We start from the raw sequence: 21,469 nt of genomic DNA on the forward strand, positions 1-21,469 counted from the left end.
GATACAGGCGGCGAGACCACGGACAACGGAGTGGGGAATGCGCTACGGCGAACGTAGCTGCTTCGGTCGATCCCGTCGACGGTCGTATTGCGCTTATAACAGCTTAAAAATAATAGGATATAAAAGAAGCAGGTTTTTTGAAACAGTTGCGGGCATAACGCCTGGCGGTCGAGATAACAGGAGTGGGAAAGGAAGGCTGCTGCATCGGTCGATTGTCGATGGAAGTTCGAAACAGGTTGGAGAATAACGCATCAGTTGTTTTAGATATATTGTTTTTCAACCTGTTACGAGCATAACGGGCGGAGGTCGAGATATTATGGCGCTGTATGTTTCAGTACGTTATTAAGTTTCAATATTTAGGTATTTATTTATTCTGAAAAATTTTCAGAATAATATTTTAAGATTTTTTAAAAATGTATACAGGGTGTTTTGAAAAATCTGGTCATTGATTAATCACGATCCTGCTTAAAGCCCTTGACGTAAAAAGCTGATTTTTGGAAAACGGATTGACTTTAGGGTGTAGAGGTTCGATAAGAAGGGATTTTTCGAAACTCGAATTCAAAGGGGGTGAAACCACCCTCAAATATTAGAATATTTTTTATTTAAAAACCGGTGAGTTTTCCGGAAAAACTCTTAAACACGTATATTTTATTTCGTTGTTTTACATATTTTAAGATTTTTTAAAAATATATACAGGGTGTTTCATAAAATGTGACCATTGAGTAATCACGATTCTGCTTAAACTGCTTGACGTTTAAAGCTGATTTTTGGCAAACGGATTGACTGTGGGGTTGAGGTTCGATAAGGAGGGGTTTCTCGAATCTTAAATTCCAAGAGGGTGAAAACGCCCCTCAAATATTACAATATTTGTTATTTAAAAAACGGTTAGTCTTTCGGGAAAACGCTTGGACACGCATAATTTATTTTGTTTTTTTACATATTTTGAAATTTTTTAAAAAATAATACAGGGTGTTCCAAAAAGTTGAGTAATTGATTAACCACGATTCTGCTTAAACTGCTCGACGTTTAAAGCTTATTTTTGGCAAATGTGAGAAAATTTTATCCAGTTTGTATGTCAATAGAAATTCTTGCTTTGCTTTATCATCACCATTACAAATTATTAATTCGACGCGAACGAAGTCGCGGGTACACGCTAGTTTAAGTGTAAAATTAATTCGAACTCTAGTGTATAGTTGGTTTACTTATGAAGAATATACTACACATTTTCTTATATTGCTATTTTTTGACCACAAATGGTAAAATTATAACTAAGAGCTTCTTGCCCGTCGAGTGAGATGCACCCTGTACACTGCTACGCAATTCAGGATCTACGCCGATCGAGGGGCAAGGCGTAGGTAGATCGGAATGTATACGTATAGACGAGTGGCGGAATTTTGGCTTTTTTATATCGCAATTTGTAAACAGCGCTTATTTGTAAACAACGACCGTTTTTAGAGAGGTATTTTAGATAACAATCGATATTTAGAAATTTTTAGACACCCTGGAAATACTACCACCGAGCATGTCATTGTAGCAACTTGCAACTGCGTTAATACGCCTGGCGGCGACCGCTTCATACTCTTTCAGATATTTAGCAATAAAATAAAGAAACCTGTTATTTTTAAGCTGTTATTTTAAGCTGTTTTTTATAAATAACTATAACAGTTTCAACTGTTATCTAAAAATAACAGTTTTGCCCATCACTACGTTAAAATATGTCGCATTGATAGTAACTTTTACCCTCAAAATTTCATTCAAAACGCTAAAAATACTTGGAAGAAAATTATAATAAATCAAAAAATATTAACACCCTGTATAAATGCATTATGAAGCTCTACAGTATTTTTCTTTTATGCTTTTTGGACTTACCAGGTTTGGCCTGAAGGGGGGTTCCAATTTTCTAGCTTCTAGCGCTGGCCAGTCTATTGGTTGGAAGAACGGATGATCCTGTATATCGCCGTGAGGCGAAAATCGGTTCCCAAGTCTCTTATTTGCATCTTTTTCCAAAAACTACACAGACAACAACACAACTTAAAAAAGGAGAATTAGAAGAGATAGGGGTTGTTCACCACATACGGAGTATATTGTAGCTGGAACGATGAGATCTTTACATAGTTCAGTTTTTGATTGATGAGGATTAGGAGGTAATTTAAAATAATTTTACATGATACAGAGTGTCCCAAATAAGTAAAAAATATCTAAGTTGTATTTTTTTAAATGGAACACCCTGTATATTATTACATTTTTAGTTTCTACGATTAAAATAAAGGTAAATTTGATTAAGGTTAATGATACTTAAACCTTACCGTTTTTGAAATATTTTCAATTTTGTGAAATTGCAGTAAACATTTTAAGGCTTCATTTCTCCAAGGGTATCAAAGTTTTTAATACTAAATATTTACTGAAGTTTATTTATTGATCAGTTATTGTGTTGCAATAATAAAAATAATACAACCTTATACAGAGTGTCTAAAAATTTATTTTAAATAATTATTAGCTTCAAACGGCAATAACTTGTTTAATTTAAATGGAACGCCCTGTATATTTTAGGAGAATCAGATGCACAATTTAATTGTCTATCAAGTTGTGTTATGCCATTTTTTACCTGTCCCTTCAAGTTTTCGTAGAAAATGCATTTTCTTATAAATTAGACCTCATTTATCAATATACCCGTGGAATATTGACATTTGAGATTGTTTTTAAAGATGTATCAAATTTTTAAAGAGTCCAGATACTAATATTGTGGATATAATTCGTTTGTTTCATTAAAAAATAAAAAAAACTGTTTAAATATTTGTTAAAGAGGACCAATTAATATGATTCCAGTATTCAAACTACATTAACTAGCTGCGTTGATTAATAATAATAGCTCCAAATACTAAAAAACTGAATTTTGTATGGGTATTAGACAGTGTGATAAAAAGTAACACCTAAAAATGATATTTCATTTTTTAATAAATGCTTATTTATAACAACAGAGATTTTAATTTTGATAACTTATTAATATATTGATTTCTGACTCAAATCCACATTTATTTAGAATAATTTATTAACGAATACAATTAAGTATGTAATTAATTAGTATATGGGCGGAAATAATGGTGTTATATTTAATTAATGGTATACTCTTTTATAAAGACTTAAATAGTTTTCTTTTTGCATACACATGGGCTAGTAATATTATCGTTTTGCTAAAAACGATAATATTACTAGCCTGTACATTTTGTACATTTGTTGCTTTAAAAACAATCTCAAATGTCAATATTCCATGGGTATATCGATAAATGGGGTCTAAATTATAAGAAAATGCATTTTCTACGAAAACTTGTAGGGATAGGTAAAAAATGGTATAATACAATTTGATAGACAATTAAATTGTGCATCTGATTCTCCTAAAATATATAGGGCATTCCATTTAAATTAAAGAAGTTATTGGCGTTTATAGCTAGAAATTATTTAAAATAAATTTTTAAACACTCTGTATAAGGTAGTATTATTTTTATTATTGCAACACAATAACTGATCAATAAATAAACTTCAGTAAATATTTAGTATTAAAAACTTTGATACTCTTGGAGAAATGAAGCCTTAAAATTTTCACTGCAATTTCCCAAAATTGAAAATATTTCAAAAACGGTAAGATTTAAGTATAATAAACCAGGGTGTTCCATTTAAAAAAATACAACTTTGATATTTTTTACTTATTTGGGATACTCTGTATCTTGTAAAATTATTTTTAAATTGTCCTCTAATAGTCCTACATCGAACCCAAAACTTGAAATTTGTAAAAATCTAATCGTTTAGCTACAATACTGTCGTATGTGGTGAACAACCCTGTAGAGACTTGGACTAACTTTAAAAGTGTGTGAACAAATAATGTTACAGCTATTTAGTTACCATTACTGACCTGTGTTAGAACAGAGTTGGCATCAGCACTCAGGAACCTAGGAATCACTGGCTTCTCGTTGCATATGGACCAAAAGAGCTCGTCTTCGTCGCAACCGCTGAAAGGAGACTGACCCAGCAACATCTCGTAGAGCAGAACACCAAATGACCACCAATCAACGCACTGGTTGTAATGCTGACCCTTAATAATCTGAAATAAGATATATTGACGTTATATTTAACCCTTTGCAAACATCACGTTTGAATTGTTAAAATCTACTCTATAATATGTGTGTTTACAAAAATATCTTTTATTGATTACTCTTGAAGTGGCCCTAAGACTTTTTTCAAGATCACGTACCTTGTAATTCTTTATGTAATTAAAAAAAATGCTTCAAACCTTTTTTTTAATACCAGCTCTTAAACATAACTACCTTTCATCCATAACTATAAAACTATTTTCAAAACAAAGCAAGTGTATTAATAATAATTAACTAAAATACAGGGTGGTCCGAAGTGTATTCGGAACTTGTATTCGAACTCCTGCAGCGTATTCTGCAGATAAAAATAAGTAAAAATGATCGTAGAAATGTACTTCCTAAAATGCTTAGTTTTGGTGTATAATAGGAGTTTCATTTTTTTTTCTCTTTGTGTCTGGGAGTTTTTTGACCTGAGAAATTTGATTTTGATGTCAATATGGCTCCTATTTGTAGGGGGCGCCACTTACTATGTGTTTTAACTGTTTTGAGGGTAATAACTTTTCGCCCGTACCTGTATAAAACTACTGAGTGAAAAAATATTTATTTCCGTGATTTTTTACGTAAAAAATGTCTCTTGGTAAAAATCGCTAGGATCACCCGTACTCAAGATATTCAGAATGGAAATAATCAATACATGTCATTATTGAGAGAAAATAAACATGTTGAGAGTAGATAGTTATTTGGCTGAAATGATAAATTTAGGAACTTTTTTTTTTTTAATTAATTATACATTTTTCTTCGAAGAAATGATGATAAAACAGTTTCTGTTGAAATGTTGGCACAAAAACATTTCAAATTTATGATTTCAGTTGGTTAGGTTAGGTTTATTCCAAATATCTCGAGAATCATTATTCGTGGCGATTTTTACCAAGAAACCGTCGTTAATGCATATTTTTTTTACTCAGTAGTTTTATACCGGTACGGACAAAAAGTTATTACTCTTCAAAACAGTTAAAACCATAGACTTAAAATAAAATATAGACCACACTATTTACATCTCAACGCGGACAAACAACCTTTTTTGTACACATGTTTACTTCTGGGTACAGTCGACCGAGCCTTCCTCAACCAGCCTATGTTGTCACGTCTTTAATATTATCAATATTTTTTTTCTTGTTATACACATATATTGAGATATTAATACTACAGTTTAATAAAGTAGGTTTTAATATTCCATAGATGTATTAAATAGTCCTTATACTACTAAATTATAAGTCGGATACTGTTTAATAAGGATAAGTTCTTTACAATATGACAACACCTATTAGAGGCGAGGGAGCCTATTCATTCATTTATTACCTTGTAGTACGTGTCGCACGTGTGCGGTAAAGCTTTGTTGCCGCTATCTCCCCGGCTGTATTAACGCATTTTCTTAGCTTGTAGTCCTTAAGTGTTTATTTCATTGACTTTTTCTGTTCAAAAACTATAAAATATGGTTCGCCAGTGCCAAATTTGCAAGAAATTTGACTTAAATAATCCATTTAAGTCTTGAAACGACTTTGACCGGTAGGCAACTCTCAATTTACCCATTGGCAGTCAGTGGCGTTGTTGTAGAAAGGCGCTTATTTAGATAATATTTTAGTAAAATGTAAAATCTGAATTTTTCTTTTTACATTACATTATTTACTTACTTACATTGTAACAAAATCATAATTATAACCCTGTTAATAATTAATAATGTTTTTATTAAAAATATATTCCGGTTTATTCTAAAATTATCTTCAGAATCTAAAATAACATACAAGAATTTTAAAATGATATTACATTATGAAACAATATTTTTTAATATACGTGTCAAATAAAAAAACAGATTTGTATGTTTGTAGGTATATGACATAAATTAGGATTTATTGACGTATTCAATTGTTTTTGGTCTCTTCCTGTTTCACCGAAATGATTACATCTTTTGATTTTTAAAGGCACCCTCGGTATATTGCTACTTTATTCGATAAAAAATGACACTCTGAATAGAATGACATATCATATGTCAACTTTTGACATTGTCGCTTAAAAACATATCCTATTTTAAATTTTAATCCAGTTTTTTCAATCCACTAAGTTTTAATCAAGGAGCCTTGGATCGTCTAATAGGTTTCGTGTCTTGTCTAGGCCGGTTAAAAGATGTACAAATCGTATTTTTAATCATACATATGTCAATTTTTTCAAATGGAACAAGGGTGACTCATTAGCATATTTGGAAAAAGCATTTTTTTATGAATATATTGATACCACACACTTGGTATTTCGAGTCAAATTGTCGTTATGAACCGCGTGTTACAATTACAATTAAACCATATGCGAAAATGTCAAAAGTTGACATATGATATGTCATTCTATTCAGAGTGTCATTTTCTATCGAATAAAGTAGAAATTACCGAGGGTGCCGTTTAAAAATTAAAAGTTATAGTCATTTCCGGTGAAACAGGAAGTGACCAAAAACAATTGAATGCGTCAATCAATCCTAATTTATTTCATATACTAACATACTAAATCTTGTTTTTTTTATTTGAAAATATAAAAAAATTATGGGGATGAGCCACTTTTGAGACGCACCCGGTATAATAAAGACAGTACCGAGTTATAAATGTAGTTTTTATTTTATCCACTTCCTATCACCTTCCTTGCTTTAATGGAACAGATTTATGTTTTCTCTAATTTACATAATAAGACATCACTTAACCAGAAAAAAAATTACAACAATCATATTTTTTTTCTCTCCCTGTTGCCGATTCTATTATATCTGTGGAATAGATCCTGTTTTGATTAATATTAGGGGTTGTAAATGTTTGACTAAAATTAATAATTTATTATTAATTTCAAAAATTACCTAATTTCGATGATAAAATTTCTTCTATAACGTGTATTTTATTATTTTTATCCTTTTTGGACTCTAAATTGTTTTTTCTAAACTTTTATTTAAAAAATCTTAATAAAATATAAAAAAGTTTAAATACGATATATTTTTAATTTAATTATAGCTTCATTAAAATAAAAAAATTACCCGGCTATGATACGGAGAGTTCAGGTGTACTTGAGAAACGAAAGACAGTGTTGTGTTTTTCGGCAGAGTCGTCAGGGAACGACCGTTATGACAGAGACAACCTATCTATCGCTCGTGTCGCACTCGTTATAACCTAAAACAATAACACAACAATAACAAGACAGTGTCTGACCGCATGTTCCAGCTATTTATGAATGAGATGCTCAGTCTATATTTTATTTTAAGTCTATGGGTAAAACACATGTAGTTGGCGCCCCCTACAAATAGGAGTCATATTAACATCAAAATCAAATTTCTCATGTAAAAAAAACTCCCAGACACCAATTTCTATCCAAATATTGACGTTACTTAAGAAATTATTTGGAAAAAATCGAAATAAAAATAAAAATTCCACACCCTGTATCTCCGAAATTAAGCATTTTAGGAACATGACAGTAAAATTACAGTACATTAGAAAAAGTACATTTATACGAATTTTTTTACTTATTTTTATCTGCAGAATATGCTGCCGAAGTTTCCGGACTACAGTTCGGTCCACCCTGTATATCAGGCTATAACTAATAATAAACTGGATATGTTCATATCGTTTTCTTGGGCGTTAAAAATAAAAAAGAAATAGTGCAGGATAACACAAATTTATTGCTTTGGAAAATGTGGTATTAATTTCATCGCTAGAATGAACAACAATCTCAAAAGTTGTTCCTTGCTCCATGTTGGAGATAAAAGATAATATAGGGCGTTAGAAAAGCTTTTGGAATGGTATCGATACAGCAGCGCCTATAAACTATAAGCCAGTGGGATTATAGTTTTAAAAAGCTTTTGAAGAATGTAATATTTTAAAAATAGTAAAGCAAATTGTTTTTTTTTAATAAATTCAACAAATTTATACTCAAAATACAATATTTGAAAGATCTCTTTGAAGATTACTTATTTATGAACTATATTCTATAGGTTGAGAGTATCAAGTTGAATTTCAAATAAAAAGAAGAAAGAAACAAGAATTATTAAATCAGCAAAATAGACTAAACTAAAAAAAGAAAGAAAAGTATTAATAAAAAAATTAAAGAAAACAAATTATAACTAACCTAACCTAACACAAACAGCAAATAAGCAAGAGTTATTAAAACTCGTTCATTTGATATCGTTTATTGAGCAGCGTATCTCTATTTTATGTTCACAAACCAATATGATATCGATGAGCATCCATTTTCAACGATTCTCTTCCAAACGCGATAAGCGTTTAATAACGATGTGTAGGGAATTTTCTCGAACATTATTGCATTTAGATTATGAAAAGGCGCGGGCGATTGAGCCAAAGGCCTCGGTATTTTGCTGATATAAAAATCGATAACCTTGACACGCCTACCATATTCAATAAATTCGTTTTTATATTGAAAACGATGCCTTTATATGCCTTATTATTTTTCTTTATTTCTGTATGTTAAAAAATTAATGTAAATTTGTTTACCAGCTAAAGGCCATTAACAGGTAGGTTTACGTTTGGATTTTAACGCAATTATATTTTACAAAAAATGTATTTTTTTATATTTAAATTTTTATTTCCGAAGCAAAATTTTCAGGCCTTTTTTTTAGAAATTAATTTATTTCTAAAGCTTTAATATTAGTAGTCTCGATTATATTTTATACTTAAGATTTTACGATTATTCACAATGTCTAAATAATGCAATTAAAATTAATAGAATATCCTAGCAACAGCTAGTCTGTTGTATCCATAGAGAAAGTCTAATAATTAGCTTACAAGACATTCAATTTTTGATTTCTTACCACTTTTATATAAAAACTGTAAATTTACAGAAAATGTGTAAATTTATGGAGAAACTGTAGATTCACACGAAATTTGTAAATTTACAGAAAATGTGTAAAGTTACAGGAAAACTGTAAACTCACAGGAAATTAGTAATTTTACAGAAAAACTGCAAATTTACAGAAAATGTGTAAATTTACAGAAAAACTGTAAATTCACAGGAAATTTGTAAATTTAAAAAAAAAGTGTAAATTGCCAGAAAAAAATTAAATTTGCAGAAAAACTGTAAATTTACAGTTTTTCCGTAAATTTACACATTTTCTGTCAATTTACAGAAAATTTGTAAATTTACAGAAAATGTGAAAATTTACAGAAAACTGTAAATTTACAGAAAAACTGTAAATTCACAGGAAATTTGTAAATTTACAGAAAATGTGAAAATTTACAGAAAACTGTAAATTTACAGAAAAACTGTAAATTCACACGAAGTTTGTGAGTAACGAACAGGTCGATGCCGAGACGTCGTCTTGCTGAGTACGATAGTATGTTTCGCATGCAATTTACAGAAAAATTGTAAATTTACAGAAAAATTGTAAATTTACAGGAAAGTTGTAAATTTTTAGCAAATGTGTAAATTTACAGGAAAACTATGAATTTATAGGAAATTTGTAAATTTACAGAAAAATTTTAAATTGCAGAAAAAGTGTAAATTTACAGAAAAAGTGTAAATTCACAAAGAAGCTGTAAATTTACAAGAAATTTGTAAATTTACAGAAAATGTGTAAATTTACAGAAAGACTGTAAATTCACAGGAAATTTGTAAATTTACAGAAAAAGTGTACATTGCCACAAAAAGTGTAAAATTACAGAAAGGCTGTAAATTTACAGGAAATTTTTAAATTGCCAGAAAAACTATAAATTTACAGAAAAACTGTCAATTTATCTTAATGCTTTAAGTATCTAATAAATGTGACTTACCTCTGGGGCCATATAATCCGGAGTACCACAGAACGTATCCGCCATTCTATCGAGGAAAATCTGGAGTTTGCACATGCCGAAATCGGCGATCCTGACGTGCCCGTCGAAGTCCAACAATATATTGTCCAATTTCAAGTCCCTGCAAAGAAAATAAAGTTTAATGAAATCGCCTGAATCGACAAAAAAGAGATCGTCTGTGTTTTTGTCTCCGTCTGGGTTTTCTTTATTTTTTTTTCGTTTAAGTTACAATGTCTTACATAAATAAAAGAAACAAAAAGAGGAATTTATGTGTTTTAATAAACTCAGTACTAGTTGAGTTTGTTGATTTACTAGTTTCATAAAAAATGTTTACTTAAGTATTTAAGAGCTTTTATTATCATAAAAGCTCTTTTTCTTATTTTAGAAAAATACTGCCCTATATAATCTCAAGTTGGTACAAGAGAGAAAAGCCTACGTCCGAAAATAATATATTTTGTTAAATTTATCGTAAAACGCAATACCTTTATCACGCACAGGGAAAAGAGATTGCTAAAAAACCAACCAGATATCTTTCTCTTTCTCACACTAGCTGGAAAAACCTCATGAGCGTAGAGGAAAAAAGAATTTTTGAGTTATTAAGATCGTTTTCTGTAATATTTCATCGGGATAAAATGTATTCTCTCCGGGCCTACGATAATTTTTATTACTTAATATTTCATCAGAAAGAACACGGTCTCAATTTTGTTTTATAAAAGTGTTATTAGTGTTATTTTTTAACCTGAAAGCAAAAAAAGTAATATTTTTTCATCATTAACTTCAAAAAAAGTTTTAGAATTTTGGTAGAACCAAAAAAAAATATTTTAATAGTAATTTCTATATAAATAAATCAAAGTCTCAATTATTATTAATTTTTGATGATATTTTGCAATATGACGAGGTGGCTTTGGTCACTATTATCGTACGGTCATATTGATAATTACATTTTATGATTACATGTTGTGTGTTAAAGCGTAACGCGTATTATTTAACGTATTATACAGGGTGTATTAAACTTAGGGTAAAAAAACAACCTTTCGATTAACCCTGTATAATAAACCAAATACTAAAGTTTATAAAAACTGAATTTATAAATTAAATTTGATATATTAATAAACAATTTGCCAAAAACTCAAGAAAATAGGACTAAAAATGAAAAATATATCAACCAACCAAAACATTCCAACCAAACCAAAACACCTTAAATTTGACAAAAAAAAAATTCCGATACGTTTTTTTTTTTGCATTTGAGTGTAATTAACATTCATTTCTTAATTTGGCTGTCTATGATACACATTTTTTTTCCAAACATAATTTTCCAAACAAAATTTTCCAAACATAATTTTCCAAACATAATTTTCCAAACATAATTTTCCAAACATAATTTTCCAAACATAATTTTTCAAACATAATTTTCCAAACATAATTTTCCAAACATAATTTTCCAAACATAATTTTCCAAACGTAATTTTCCAAACTAAATTTTCCAAATATAATTTTCCAAATATAATTTTCCAAACATAATTTTCCAAACATAATTTTTCAAGCATAATTTCCAAACATAATTTTTCCAAACATAATTTTTCTAAACATAATTTTTACAAACATAAGTTTTCAAATATAATTTTCCAAACAGGTAACCTCTAAGCAATTTCAAGACAGAAAAGTTTTACTGTAATCATAATTAGAATGTTTGAAATTTTCTTTCGGCGTCTCAGCTGTTCACCTTTCTTGGAAAATCCGACGAAAATCAACATCGTCGGAAGTAAAACAAACATTTAACGCTGCCAATTCGATTAGTTCGGGCGTCTCTTAGTTCGAACGATCCGTCACTTGGCCTTCCTCGCGCTTCGATTATCTTTCGTTCCCGCTATATTTTCTACCTTGGATGGAAATTCAGAGTTCAGAGCGATAAAAAGTTACCAGTAGCAGGAGCCAACAACCGAGTTATACAAATCCATGAGCTTAAGAGTCCATTTCACTACAAAATAAAAACAATAAATCACCACAATACACCAAAACGTTTCGCTAACCATGTTAGCATCATCAGCAGATGATTATATACTAAAGTACAATCTACAAGTTGAGCGTTTATATACTCGCTCAGTGGGCACCGAGTGGGCGTGGCAAAATCTAGCCAACCGAGTCAGAGCCAACTGAGCGTAACAGTTAGATTTCCGCCACTAGAGTAGTAGGAACAAAGAACTTGAAGGAATTGGATCGTTGACTCTGTTCATACTATCTTTACATTTATTAATTCCGATGCTTTCATATGCATCTAATTGCCTGTAATTTGAGACTTGTTTAATTAATTTTAAATTATTAAGATCTATACAATGTTCATTATCAACAATATGTTCGGCAACGCAAGATTTATCCGGTCTACCATATCTTATTTGAGCTAAATGTCCTTTAAATCTAGTTAATATTGATCTTCTAGATGGTGGTCATACCAATCCATCTTATTCACTAAAAAATGTTTCTTATGTTTTAAATTTACTATGCATGGGGTTACATATAAATTCATCAACATAATCATTTCAAAAATTACACATCATACTTCAATATGATTGCTGGATGTTTAAGATTTTTAACACTTAAATTGTTGTCAAATAATTGTGTTAATTATGTAAGTATTTTAACTCATTAAGCTTAAAACTTTAAAACTGAATTATATCTTTTAAATGATGGTTTGAAATACTGTTATATACAGTTTTTCTATCAGATTATGTCTATAATATTATAAATAATCGTTTTTTCGGGCAGTAATCTACGCTATGGAAAGATGCGTACAACTTAATCTTAAATAGAAACTATCGGAAACAGGAGATAGTGAAGCAGCACTTAAAACCATCAATTCGAAATCTGAAAAGGATATAACTTGAGAATGCAATCTAGAGATCAGAAGAGGTACCACAATAGATCTGTAAAGATCGCAGTGGAATATACCAATAATAGCCACCTCACAAAATCCCTCTATCCAGAATATTTGTCACTCTAAGTCTTTTAATCTCTGATGGGGAAAGGTAACTCGATTCAGACGTTACGTTCTTCAGGGGGACATGCCGATGAAGAGACGTAGTTTTGGAGATCTTCTGATTTATTCTGTCAATATTTCGACGTCGCGCAAAATAACAAGATTAGCGAACGTTTCGGGCTTGTTTTTGCAACAGTTTTTTGAGCGGAAGAGGCAGGCGTCAATAGACTTTCGGTTTGTTTACCTCAATTGATTTTTGTTAGCCGTCAAGAAAATTTCTTGGCTCTTCTTAAGAGTTCAGGAAGCAAATTTATCAAATTTAATTGAAAATGGCTGGAGTAACCATTTGATTATTTTAGTTCTCTCAAAGTATAGTTATTTTTTTCTTAAATAGAGTCATAACTCCCTTGGGGCATTATTAAAGAAAAAGAAAAAGAAAAAGAAAAAGAAAAAGAAAAAGAAAAAGAAAAAGAAGAAGAAAAAGAAAAAGAAAAAGAAAAAGAAAAAGAAAAAGAAAAGGAAAAGGAAAAGGAAAAAGAAAAAGAAAAAGAAAAAAAAAGAAAAGAAAAAAAGAAAGAGAAAGAGAAAAGAGCCTTCCTCAGGCTGAAGCACACATTGTACCGTTGTTTGATTCTTAAAATTATAAAACAAAAAAAAATCTTTCAAATTATAAAACTAAAAACCATGTCAGTCGAAAAAAATATTTTATTTTAGCGTATCCCTGCGCCAGAGTTATTCTAATGATATCTATTTCTAAAGGAAGTGGAATAGGAAGAAATAAAATATCAAATAGTCCTTAGTTAAGGCAAATCTTTTTGCGAAGTGGACGGCAGTGATTGTCGATGAAGCAGTAGAAAAAGCGTCAAATTCTGAGAAAAAAACAGTAAAGTAGGATAGTAAAGAAGGTTAGGAAGGATCTTAGACTATATTTAAGCTAGACACAATCTCTGAAATACATTTTATATATTTAAAGAGTATTTAAAAAAAGTAGTTTAAAAGCAAAAAGCGACATGTATTTGTTGATAATGAACATCAGATAAAGAAATTAAAATAAAAATGTCCCGAAGAAAAATAATATAAACAATTTTACAAGACCTGGTGCATCAGCTTCGTATACTATAAAGAAAATTAGAGATAAAACTCAATAAAAACCACTTTTAGCAAAAATTGGCATGTTTTTCTTGATAATTAAGATCAGATAAACAAATTAGAATAGAAATGCCCCGAAGAAAAGTAATAGAAACACTTTTACAAGACCTGGTGCATCAGCTTCGTATACTATAAAGAAAATTAGAGATAAAACTCAATAAAAACCACTTTTAGCAAAAATTGGCATGTTTTTCTTGTTAATTAACATCAAATAAACAAATTAGAATAAAAATGCCTCGAAGAAAAGTAATAGAAACAATTTTACAAGACCTGGTGCATCAGCTTCGTATACTATAAAGAAAATTAGAGATAAAACTCAATAAAAACCACTTTTAGCAAAAATTGGCATGTTTTTCTTGATAATTAACATCGGATAAACAAATTAGAATAAAAATGCCCCGCAGAAAAGTAATAGAAACAATTTTACAAGACCTGGTGCATCAGCTTCGTGTACTATAAAGAAAATTAGAGATAAAACTCAATAAAAAGCAGTTTTAGCAAAAAACAACATGTGTTTCTTGATAATTAACATCAGATAAACAAATTAGAATAAAAATGCCTCGAAGAAAAGTAATAGAAACAATTTTACAAGACCTGGTGCATCAGCAAGGAAAAGGTGACAAGAAGATGCAATGCAAATTAGAGATAAAGTTCCGCCGATGGAGATTGATATTCAGTAGGATCTACATGCATCAGTACCGGCACCGGAAAAAGGTCCGTAGATTCGTATCCATCTTGATCTACTCATCTCTAGCTCCAGCTACTATCTAGACGTTTGATGATCTAGCTTTCCAGCTGTCGACAAACCTCTCCATTATGCAGACCGCTGAGGGAGGCCTGTATATATGTTCGGGGCCCAAATGCGAGAAAGGCCTTAAAAATTGACACTTACGATGCCTTCAGTGAGGGGTTTACGAGGTGAAATACTGGAAAAAGTCGGAGATTTCCCGACAAGTCCCGATCGACGATCGCCAGTAAAAGGGATCCCTGGAATTGCCGCTACGGCCTTTTCCTGTTTTTTCCTCCATTTTCGCCATTTCCATTTTGCTGGAGTCGGATCGGAATAATTTAATATTTCTCCGATGGCATTACTGTTTTATAAATCGTTTTGATCTGGTCATGGTTTTGATGGGCTAGTGCCTTCAGAGTCAGTAGCGTGAATACTGTTACAATTGGGTATTTTATTATTTAAGAGTAACTTTATTAAAATATAAATTTTATAATTTATTTTTTTTATTTTTTAAGATTTGTCAGTATTCATGGAACACAGGGCAGAGAATAAATTTTAATAACGCCAAAATTATAATGAAAGAAGCGATAGCCTCTAAAAGAAAAATAAAAGAGGATTTTTTAATACAATCTAATGTAGATGTTAGTAATGTATGGCAATTGCTTCTTTGATATTAAAGAACATAACATAAATAAAAATAACATACGTAAAAATTAAAAATAACCATACACAAAGTTTGGGGCTTTTTGGTTTTACCTTATTAAGTAATTGTTATCAGATAGTAATTGTTCATATTGCAGTAAATAGTAAAAATAAATATAGAGTGGTATATATTTTTGGAAACTTATGCAAGCCAGTTTATATAATTTATAAATATACAGAGTGGTCCTTTTAAAAAAACATAACTTTAGATTATATCTTCAAAAATATTCTTTTCGAAGAGTAACAGACTACGCCACTGTATTCTACGTAAAAAGTTCTACAATAAACAGTTTTCAATTTCTCGATATCTTTCACAAATAATAGGGACACGGGGAGTATCCCAAATTGCAAAGTTTTCAAAAAGATCCTGTAGCTCAGAAACGAAGAAGTTTATAAAAATTGTGTTTACAGCATATTCCGTTTGACAAAAAAGTGGAACAGGTTTGTGCAAACCGCACCCTTCTATCTTCACTAATAACGGAGATACCGTATGACGTCAACCAAAATGAGACACCCTGTACATTGCAGTTGGGAGGTTGTATAAAGTCAGTCCACAAGAAGATATTTCATTTTATATTCTTTTAATATTATAATATTATTGTAATTATGCTATTTTTTATATCCTACAAGAATATTTTATCTCATTTTAATAAACATCTTTTTACAAACTGTAAAAACCACGCAAGACATGATAAATTACCCTAATTAAGCAACAACAAAGACATTGTAAGAGACTTTTTCCTCTCATCTTCGGGAAATCCAGACGGAAACTATTGTTCTAAACGCTTTTAAAAAACGCTCTGTTCTAATTTTAAAAGTTTTAATATCTCTTTTGGGGAAAACATCGTTTTAAGACCCATTATGTTCTATTAAAACTAAGCAGGAGAGGAACTTTTTGCCCGGTATGAGAATAATTTAAGGAAGATCGCAGGTTCTTAATCAACAATTTTAGTCGGTTGAAAATTCTAACGAGAAAATTCCACTTTTAAATTTATCAAAAGAAATACTTTTTGTTATAGAAAAAAACATAAGCTCTTTTCTGATATATTCGGGGTAAGTTGTGGGGTAATGAAAATAGTATGATTTTAATAGTAAAGTTTTAGAGCAAATAAAAAACTTCTTAGAAGTGTGAGCAGAGGGATTCAGAGGATTCATATAAGTTAGATTAAATATTAGCCTTTTGGGTTAAAAATTAGACCCTAAAAGGCACATTTTACATTATTTTTGATTTGGGCCCCCCCTAAAATAAATTTCTGTATCCGCCCCTGTTTCGGAGATACAGGGTGTAGAAGTTTCATTTTTATTTCGATTTTTTTCAAATAATTCCTGAAGTAACGTCAATATTTGGATGAAAATTGGTTTCTGGGAGTTTTTTGTAATAAGAAATTTGATTTGGATGTCAATATGACTCTTACTTATAGGGGGCGCCACCTACATGTGTTTTAACTGGTTTGAACAGTAATAACTTTTCGGTCGTACTTGTATAAAACTACAGAGTGAAAAAATATACATTTCCGCCATTTTTTACGTATAAAATATCCTTTGGTAAAAATCGCTACGAGCAACTATTCTCAATATATATTTAGAATGGAAATAATCAATACATGTCATTATTGACAAAAAATAAGAATGAACATGTTGAATAGATAGTTACTAGACTGAAATGATACACTTGGAAACTTTTTGACGATATGTATATAATATTTATTAACTAAAATATATATATATATATACAACTGTTTAAAAATATACAATTCAATAATATTATTAAGCTTTATCTTCGTAACAGTTGTTGGTTGCGTCCTTCTTCATCTGCAACAGTTTGAAGAGTTTTATGACTCTCCCTGGGCAGGCGGTATCGAAGGCATTCTCCTTTTTTTTATAAATTGGTCTATATCGTCTACGTTTATACGCTTTTCTCAAATATCATGATTTTAATTTTTTTCTTGAAATTTTTATAATTTAGTTGTATTAATTCTTTTGGTAACATATTAAATATTGTGGTAGTTTCTGTTGTTAGAGTTTTTGTGAGAGTTTTTTTAGAGTTCTCTTGGCTGTTCTTATGTCTGATTTTCTTCTGGTTTCGTAAGTGTGTATTTGTTTGTTAGTTTTTAAAGAAATATTTGTTTTTATTAATTCATTTTTGATTTTGTGTAGACATAATATATTATGATATTTCATTAATCGTCTTAATGTTTAGTTCATTTGTTTTTTAGTGTATTTCTTCTGTTGGTGTTAGTTTATCTAGGTTAAATATTATTTTTAGTATTTTATTTTGTTGTCTTTGATTTTTTAAAATTAATAATCAATTTTTCTTGAAAAAAATTATAATAAAACAGTTTCTGTTAAACTTTTGGCACAAAAAAATCAAATTTATTATTTCAGACTAAGAACTATTTAGTTAACATGTTTAATTCATGACAGTGATTACAGGTATTGATAATTTCGGTTTCAAATATCTCGAGAACCATTATTCGTAAAGATTTTTGCCAAGAAACCTTTTTTACGTAATAAACGTCGTAAATGTATATTTTTTACTCAAGTAGTTTTATACAGGTACGGACAAAAAGTTATAACTCTTCAAACCAACCAAAAACTATGTTGCTAGCGCCCTATACAAGTAAGAGTCATATTGACATCAAAATCAAATTTCTCATGTCAAAAACTCCCAGACACCAATTGTCATCCAAATATCGATGTTTAATTCAGGTATTATTTGGAGAAATTCGAAATAAAAATGCAATCAAATATTGGGCCGATCGCACAGTGCTTGGATCATATGGCTCTAGAGGACAAAATGCAAAACTTCTCTTTATTGTAGGCAATTTATTCAAACTAGGTTTATTTGACGCATATAATGAGTACTCTCATTGTACTAAAAAGATGATGTTCTTAGTCCCACGTTTATGAAGAAAAAAATCTGATAAATAATAAAAAATGTTGGAGCTGTGTTCCATCTAAGGAAATAATAATTTATAGTATGAAAACGGTGTAAGTATTAAAAATCCCTGTGATAAAAAAGAATTGAAATAACATTAGAACATGATTCCTACAATATAAGCCTAATATAAGATAAAAATGTTTTTCTTAATGAAAAAAAACATTAATGCTATATTTAATTAAAAAAGAAACTTAAGATACTATAAATTTACTTTAGGACAACAAAATGCATAGATCGTAACTACTCTGATTCAGAAGAATCACTGCTGACAGAATCTTCCAAATTTATAGTATCCAAATTACAGGTAGATGAAATATCCTCACATATTATAAGATGTTTCTGTACATCATTTTCTAATATGTTACTTTTTCGCGTTGTTTCGCGTGTTCCCTTTGTTGGTATGAGGGGTTCGGATGTTAATAGTTACCTCTTTAGAGACCGTATCCATATTATTTTTTCCTTTTCTTGGGTATGAGTTTTATAATAAATTGAAAGATGGAAACTTTTTTTTTATGCGACGTTTCGCTCCAACATAGTGGGCTATTTCAGGCACAAGTGGTGTCTTATTTGACTGGAAGGTTCATCAATATCTAATAAAGAACACATTTTTGAAATACAAATAATTTTGAGTTCTTGTCCTTATGATCAAGCTAAGTATTAACCAGATCGGCATTGCTTATCAATTTTACTCCATTTGAAAAGTATTATAAAATAAAGTTCGTCGCAAGCAGACGCAGGTGAACTATACAAAATTAAAATGTATGAATATGATAACAAATATATTCAATAATTACGATATGTTTTGATATGTGTTTTTTAAATGCCTTTTGAAGTTTGAAAACGTAAAATTTTTATACACATTTAAGATTCATCTTAAAAATAAATAAAAACTAAACAATCACGAACTTGTTTAGAAATAAATTTAAAGTACATACCTTGTTTAACAATATCCATAGTGGCTTTCAATTAAGTACGTACCGTTTAACTTCCATATACAGAACTACTATGAATGTTATTCTTTTCACTGATATAAGATAATTTCACTGATATATGATCGCAAAAAACTTATTTATAGTGAAAATATTTGCTAACAAAAACACTGATTATGAAAAATAATATACAGGATGATTGAACATTGCTATAAGTATAAAATTACATATTCAGATATTAGTAAATTTTAACTTTTTTTCGATTTTTGTCCATGGGACGAAGCACTGTGGATCGGCTCCATAAAAATGTATTGTTTTCACTTTTGCAACTAAATAGTCGGCCGACTAAAAATTAAATGTCAATTCGTACTTTTAATTTTTAACTCTATGATTCGTACCCTAATTACCCTAAAAAAACTCAAGAGAAAGACAGAAAAATGCATGCTTCAGTTAGAAATATGTAATAATTACTTTTATTCAAATATACGATAATTGTTTTGAGTAGTGTATTAATCTGTTTGAAATAATATTTCACATACAAGCGCGGTTTTCTTATTAAATAATCACTCATGTTAACAACCATATTAATTCATTCCAAATTCCATTAAAGTCTCTTTCCACCGTACACACCGAAGGCTAATTGTTCCACGGCCTGTTCCGTTCTCAATTAAAGTTTATGAAATTAGACATGGAAGAAGAACAACACGAACAACAACAACAGAGCTAGGGAGAACCACACGAATAAAACGAGAACAGAGAACAACCTCTGTCTCGTACAACCTTTACACACCCTCTTGCGAATTTGTTTAGTAAAACATACTCGAGCTAAAGAGCTTAGTTTAGAAATTTGAATTTATTGCCGGCAGTGGTGGAATACCGTGTGCCGTGGATTTAATTATATAATTAATTGTGTATTACAGGAACGAGATTGTTAAAATGATTTATCTTGGTATAGTTTCAGATTTATTTAAGTTCGTTTAAGTTTTTAATGTTTCTAGCACAATATCAATTATTTATTTGATGACTTACCTAATACCACTGAATTATTTTTTAGCCGACCATACCAACAGATATGGTAGAGTAAACGCCACGAATGTTTTGGAGTGATTCATCGCTTGATGAAGTTAGAATCGACACGCGCGCTATCATTTTTACATTAAAAACGTAAATTTTTACCGCAGACGTAGGTTTTTAAAGCCCGGTCTAATCATCTGCCTGCGCTCCTTCTACTTATTCTAAAATGTTAGCGTGATTGACAAGGACGATACTATATCGCGTTTCTTTGATTGATTCGTTTTTGTGCGTCAGTCCATTGGTGTGCTTGCAGTGCGACCAATCGGGCATTCCAGTTTATATTTATAACCAAATATATGTTTTGACAAGACTTTGACAGTTAAAACAACAAATTACAACAGATTATATATTGATTATTATATGACTTGAAACACCACGGCACTGTAATTAAGTTTTATGTGACCTTGAACAGATTAGTTCACATGGTAGCGACCGATGAATCACTCCCAAACATTCGTGGCGTTTAATATAGGCTATTAAGATCGGCAATTTTTTTTTTTAATTTCACTCAAAATGAGTTTTTTGGGCCATAAATGACCTAAATACAAAATATTTTCATGGTGTCTGTCTGTCTGTCGGTCTGTCAGTCTGTCGGTCTGTCCGCCTGTCGGTCTGTCGGTCTGTCGGTCTGTCCGTCTGTCCGTCTGTCCGTCTGTCCGTTTGTCCGTCTGTCCGCCTGTCCGCCTGTCCGCCTGTCCGCCTGTCCGTCTGTCCGTCTGTCCGTCTGTCCGTCTGTCCGTTTGTCCGTTTGTCCGCCTGTCCGCCTGTCCGCCTGTCCGCCTGTCCGTCTGTCCGTCTGTCCGTCTGTCCGTCTGTCCGTCTGTCCGTCTGTCCGTCTGTCCGTCTGTCCGTTTGTCCGTTTGTCCGTTTGTCCGTCTGTCCGTCTGTCCGTCTCGTCCGTCTGTCCGTCTGTCCGTCTGTCCGTCTGTCCGTCCGTCCGTCTGTCCGTCTGTCCGCCTGTCCGTCTGTCCGTCTGTCCGTCTGTCCGTCTGTCCGCCTGTCCGTTCTGTCCGTTCGTCCGTCTGTCCGTCTGTCCGTCTGTCCGCCTGTCCGTCTGTCCGTC

At 31.0% G+C, this 21,469-nt stretch overlaps 1 protein-coding gene across 10 annotated transcripts in view; it reads right to left on the reverse strand.

Annotated features, from left to right (window-relative positions):
* Window positions 1-21,469, reverse strand: part of LOC115886471 (putative protein kinase C delta type homolog) — a 165,977-nt gene that overhangs the window by 25,338 nt on the left and 119,170 nt on the right. For all 10 annotated transcript variants that reach the window (XM_030905636.1, XM_030905706.1, XM_030905698.1 and 7 more), the window contains 3 exons: window positions 9,890-10,028; window positions 3,908-4,096; window positions 1,870-2,010 (listed from right to left, as the gene is read on the reverse strand). In XM_030905636.1, the coding sequence (XP_030761496.1) occupies window positions 1,870-2,010; window positions 3,908-4,096; window positions 9,890-10,028 (469 nt within the window). The remainder of the gene's footprint in view (window positions 1-1,869; window positions 2,011-3,907; window positions 4,097-9,889; window positions 10,029-21,469) is intronic.

The sequence above is a fragment of the Sitophilus oryzae genome, unplaced genomic scaffold (assembly GCF_002938485.1).
Source record: "Sitophilus oryzae breed Bouriz unplaced genomic scaffold, Soryzae_2.0 scaffold_1145_pilon_pilon, whole genome shotgun sequence".
NCBI lineage: Eukaryota > Metazoa > Arthropoda > Insecta > Coleoptera > Curculionidae > Sitophilus > Sitophilus oryzae.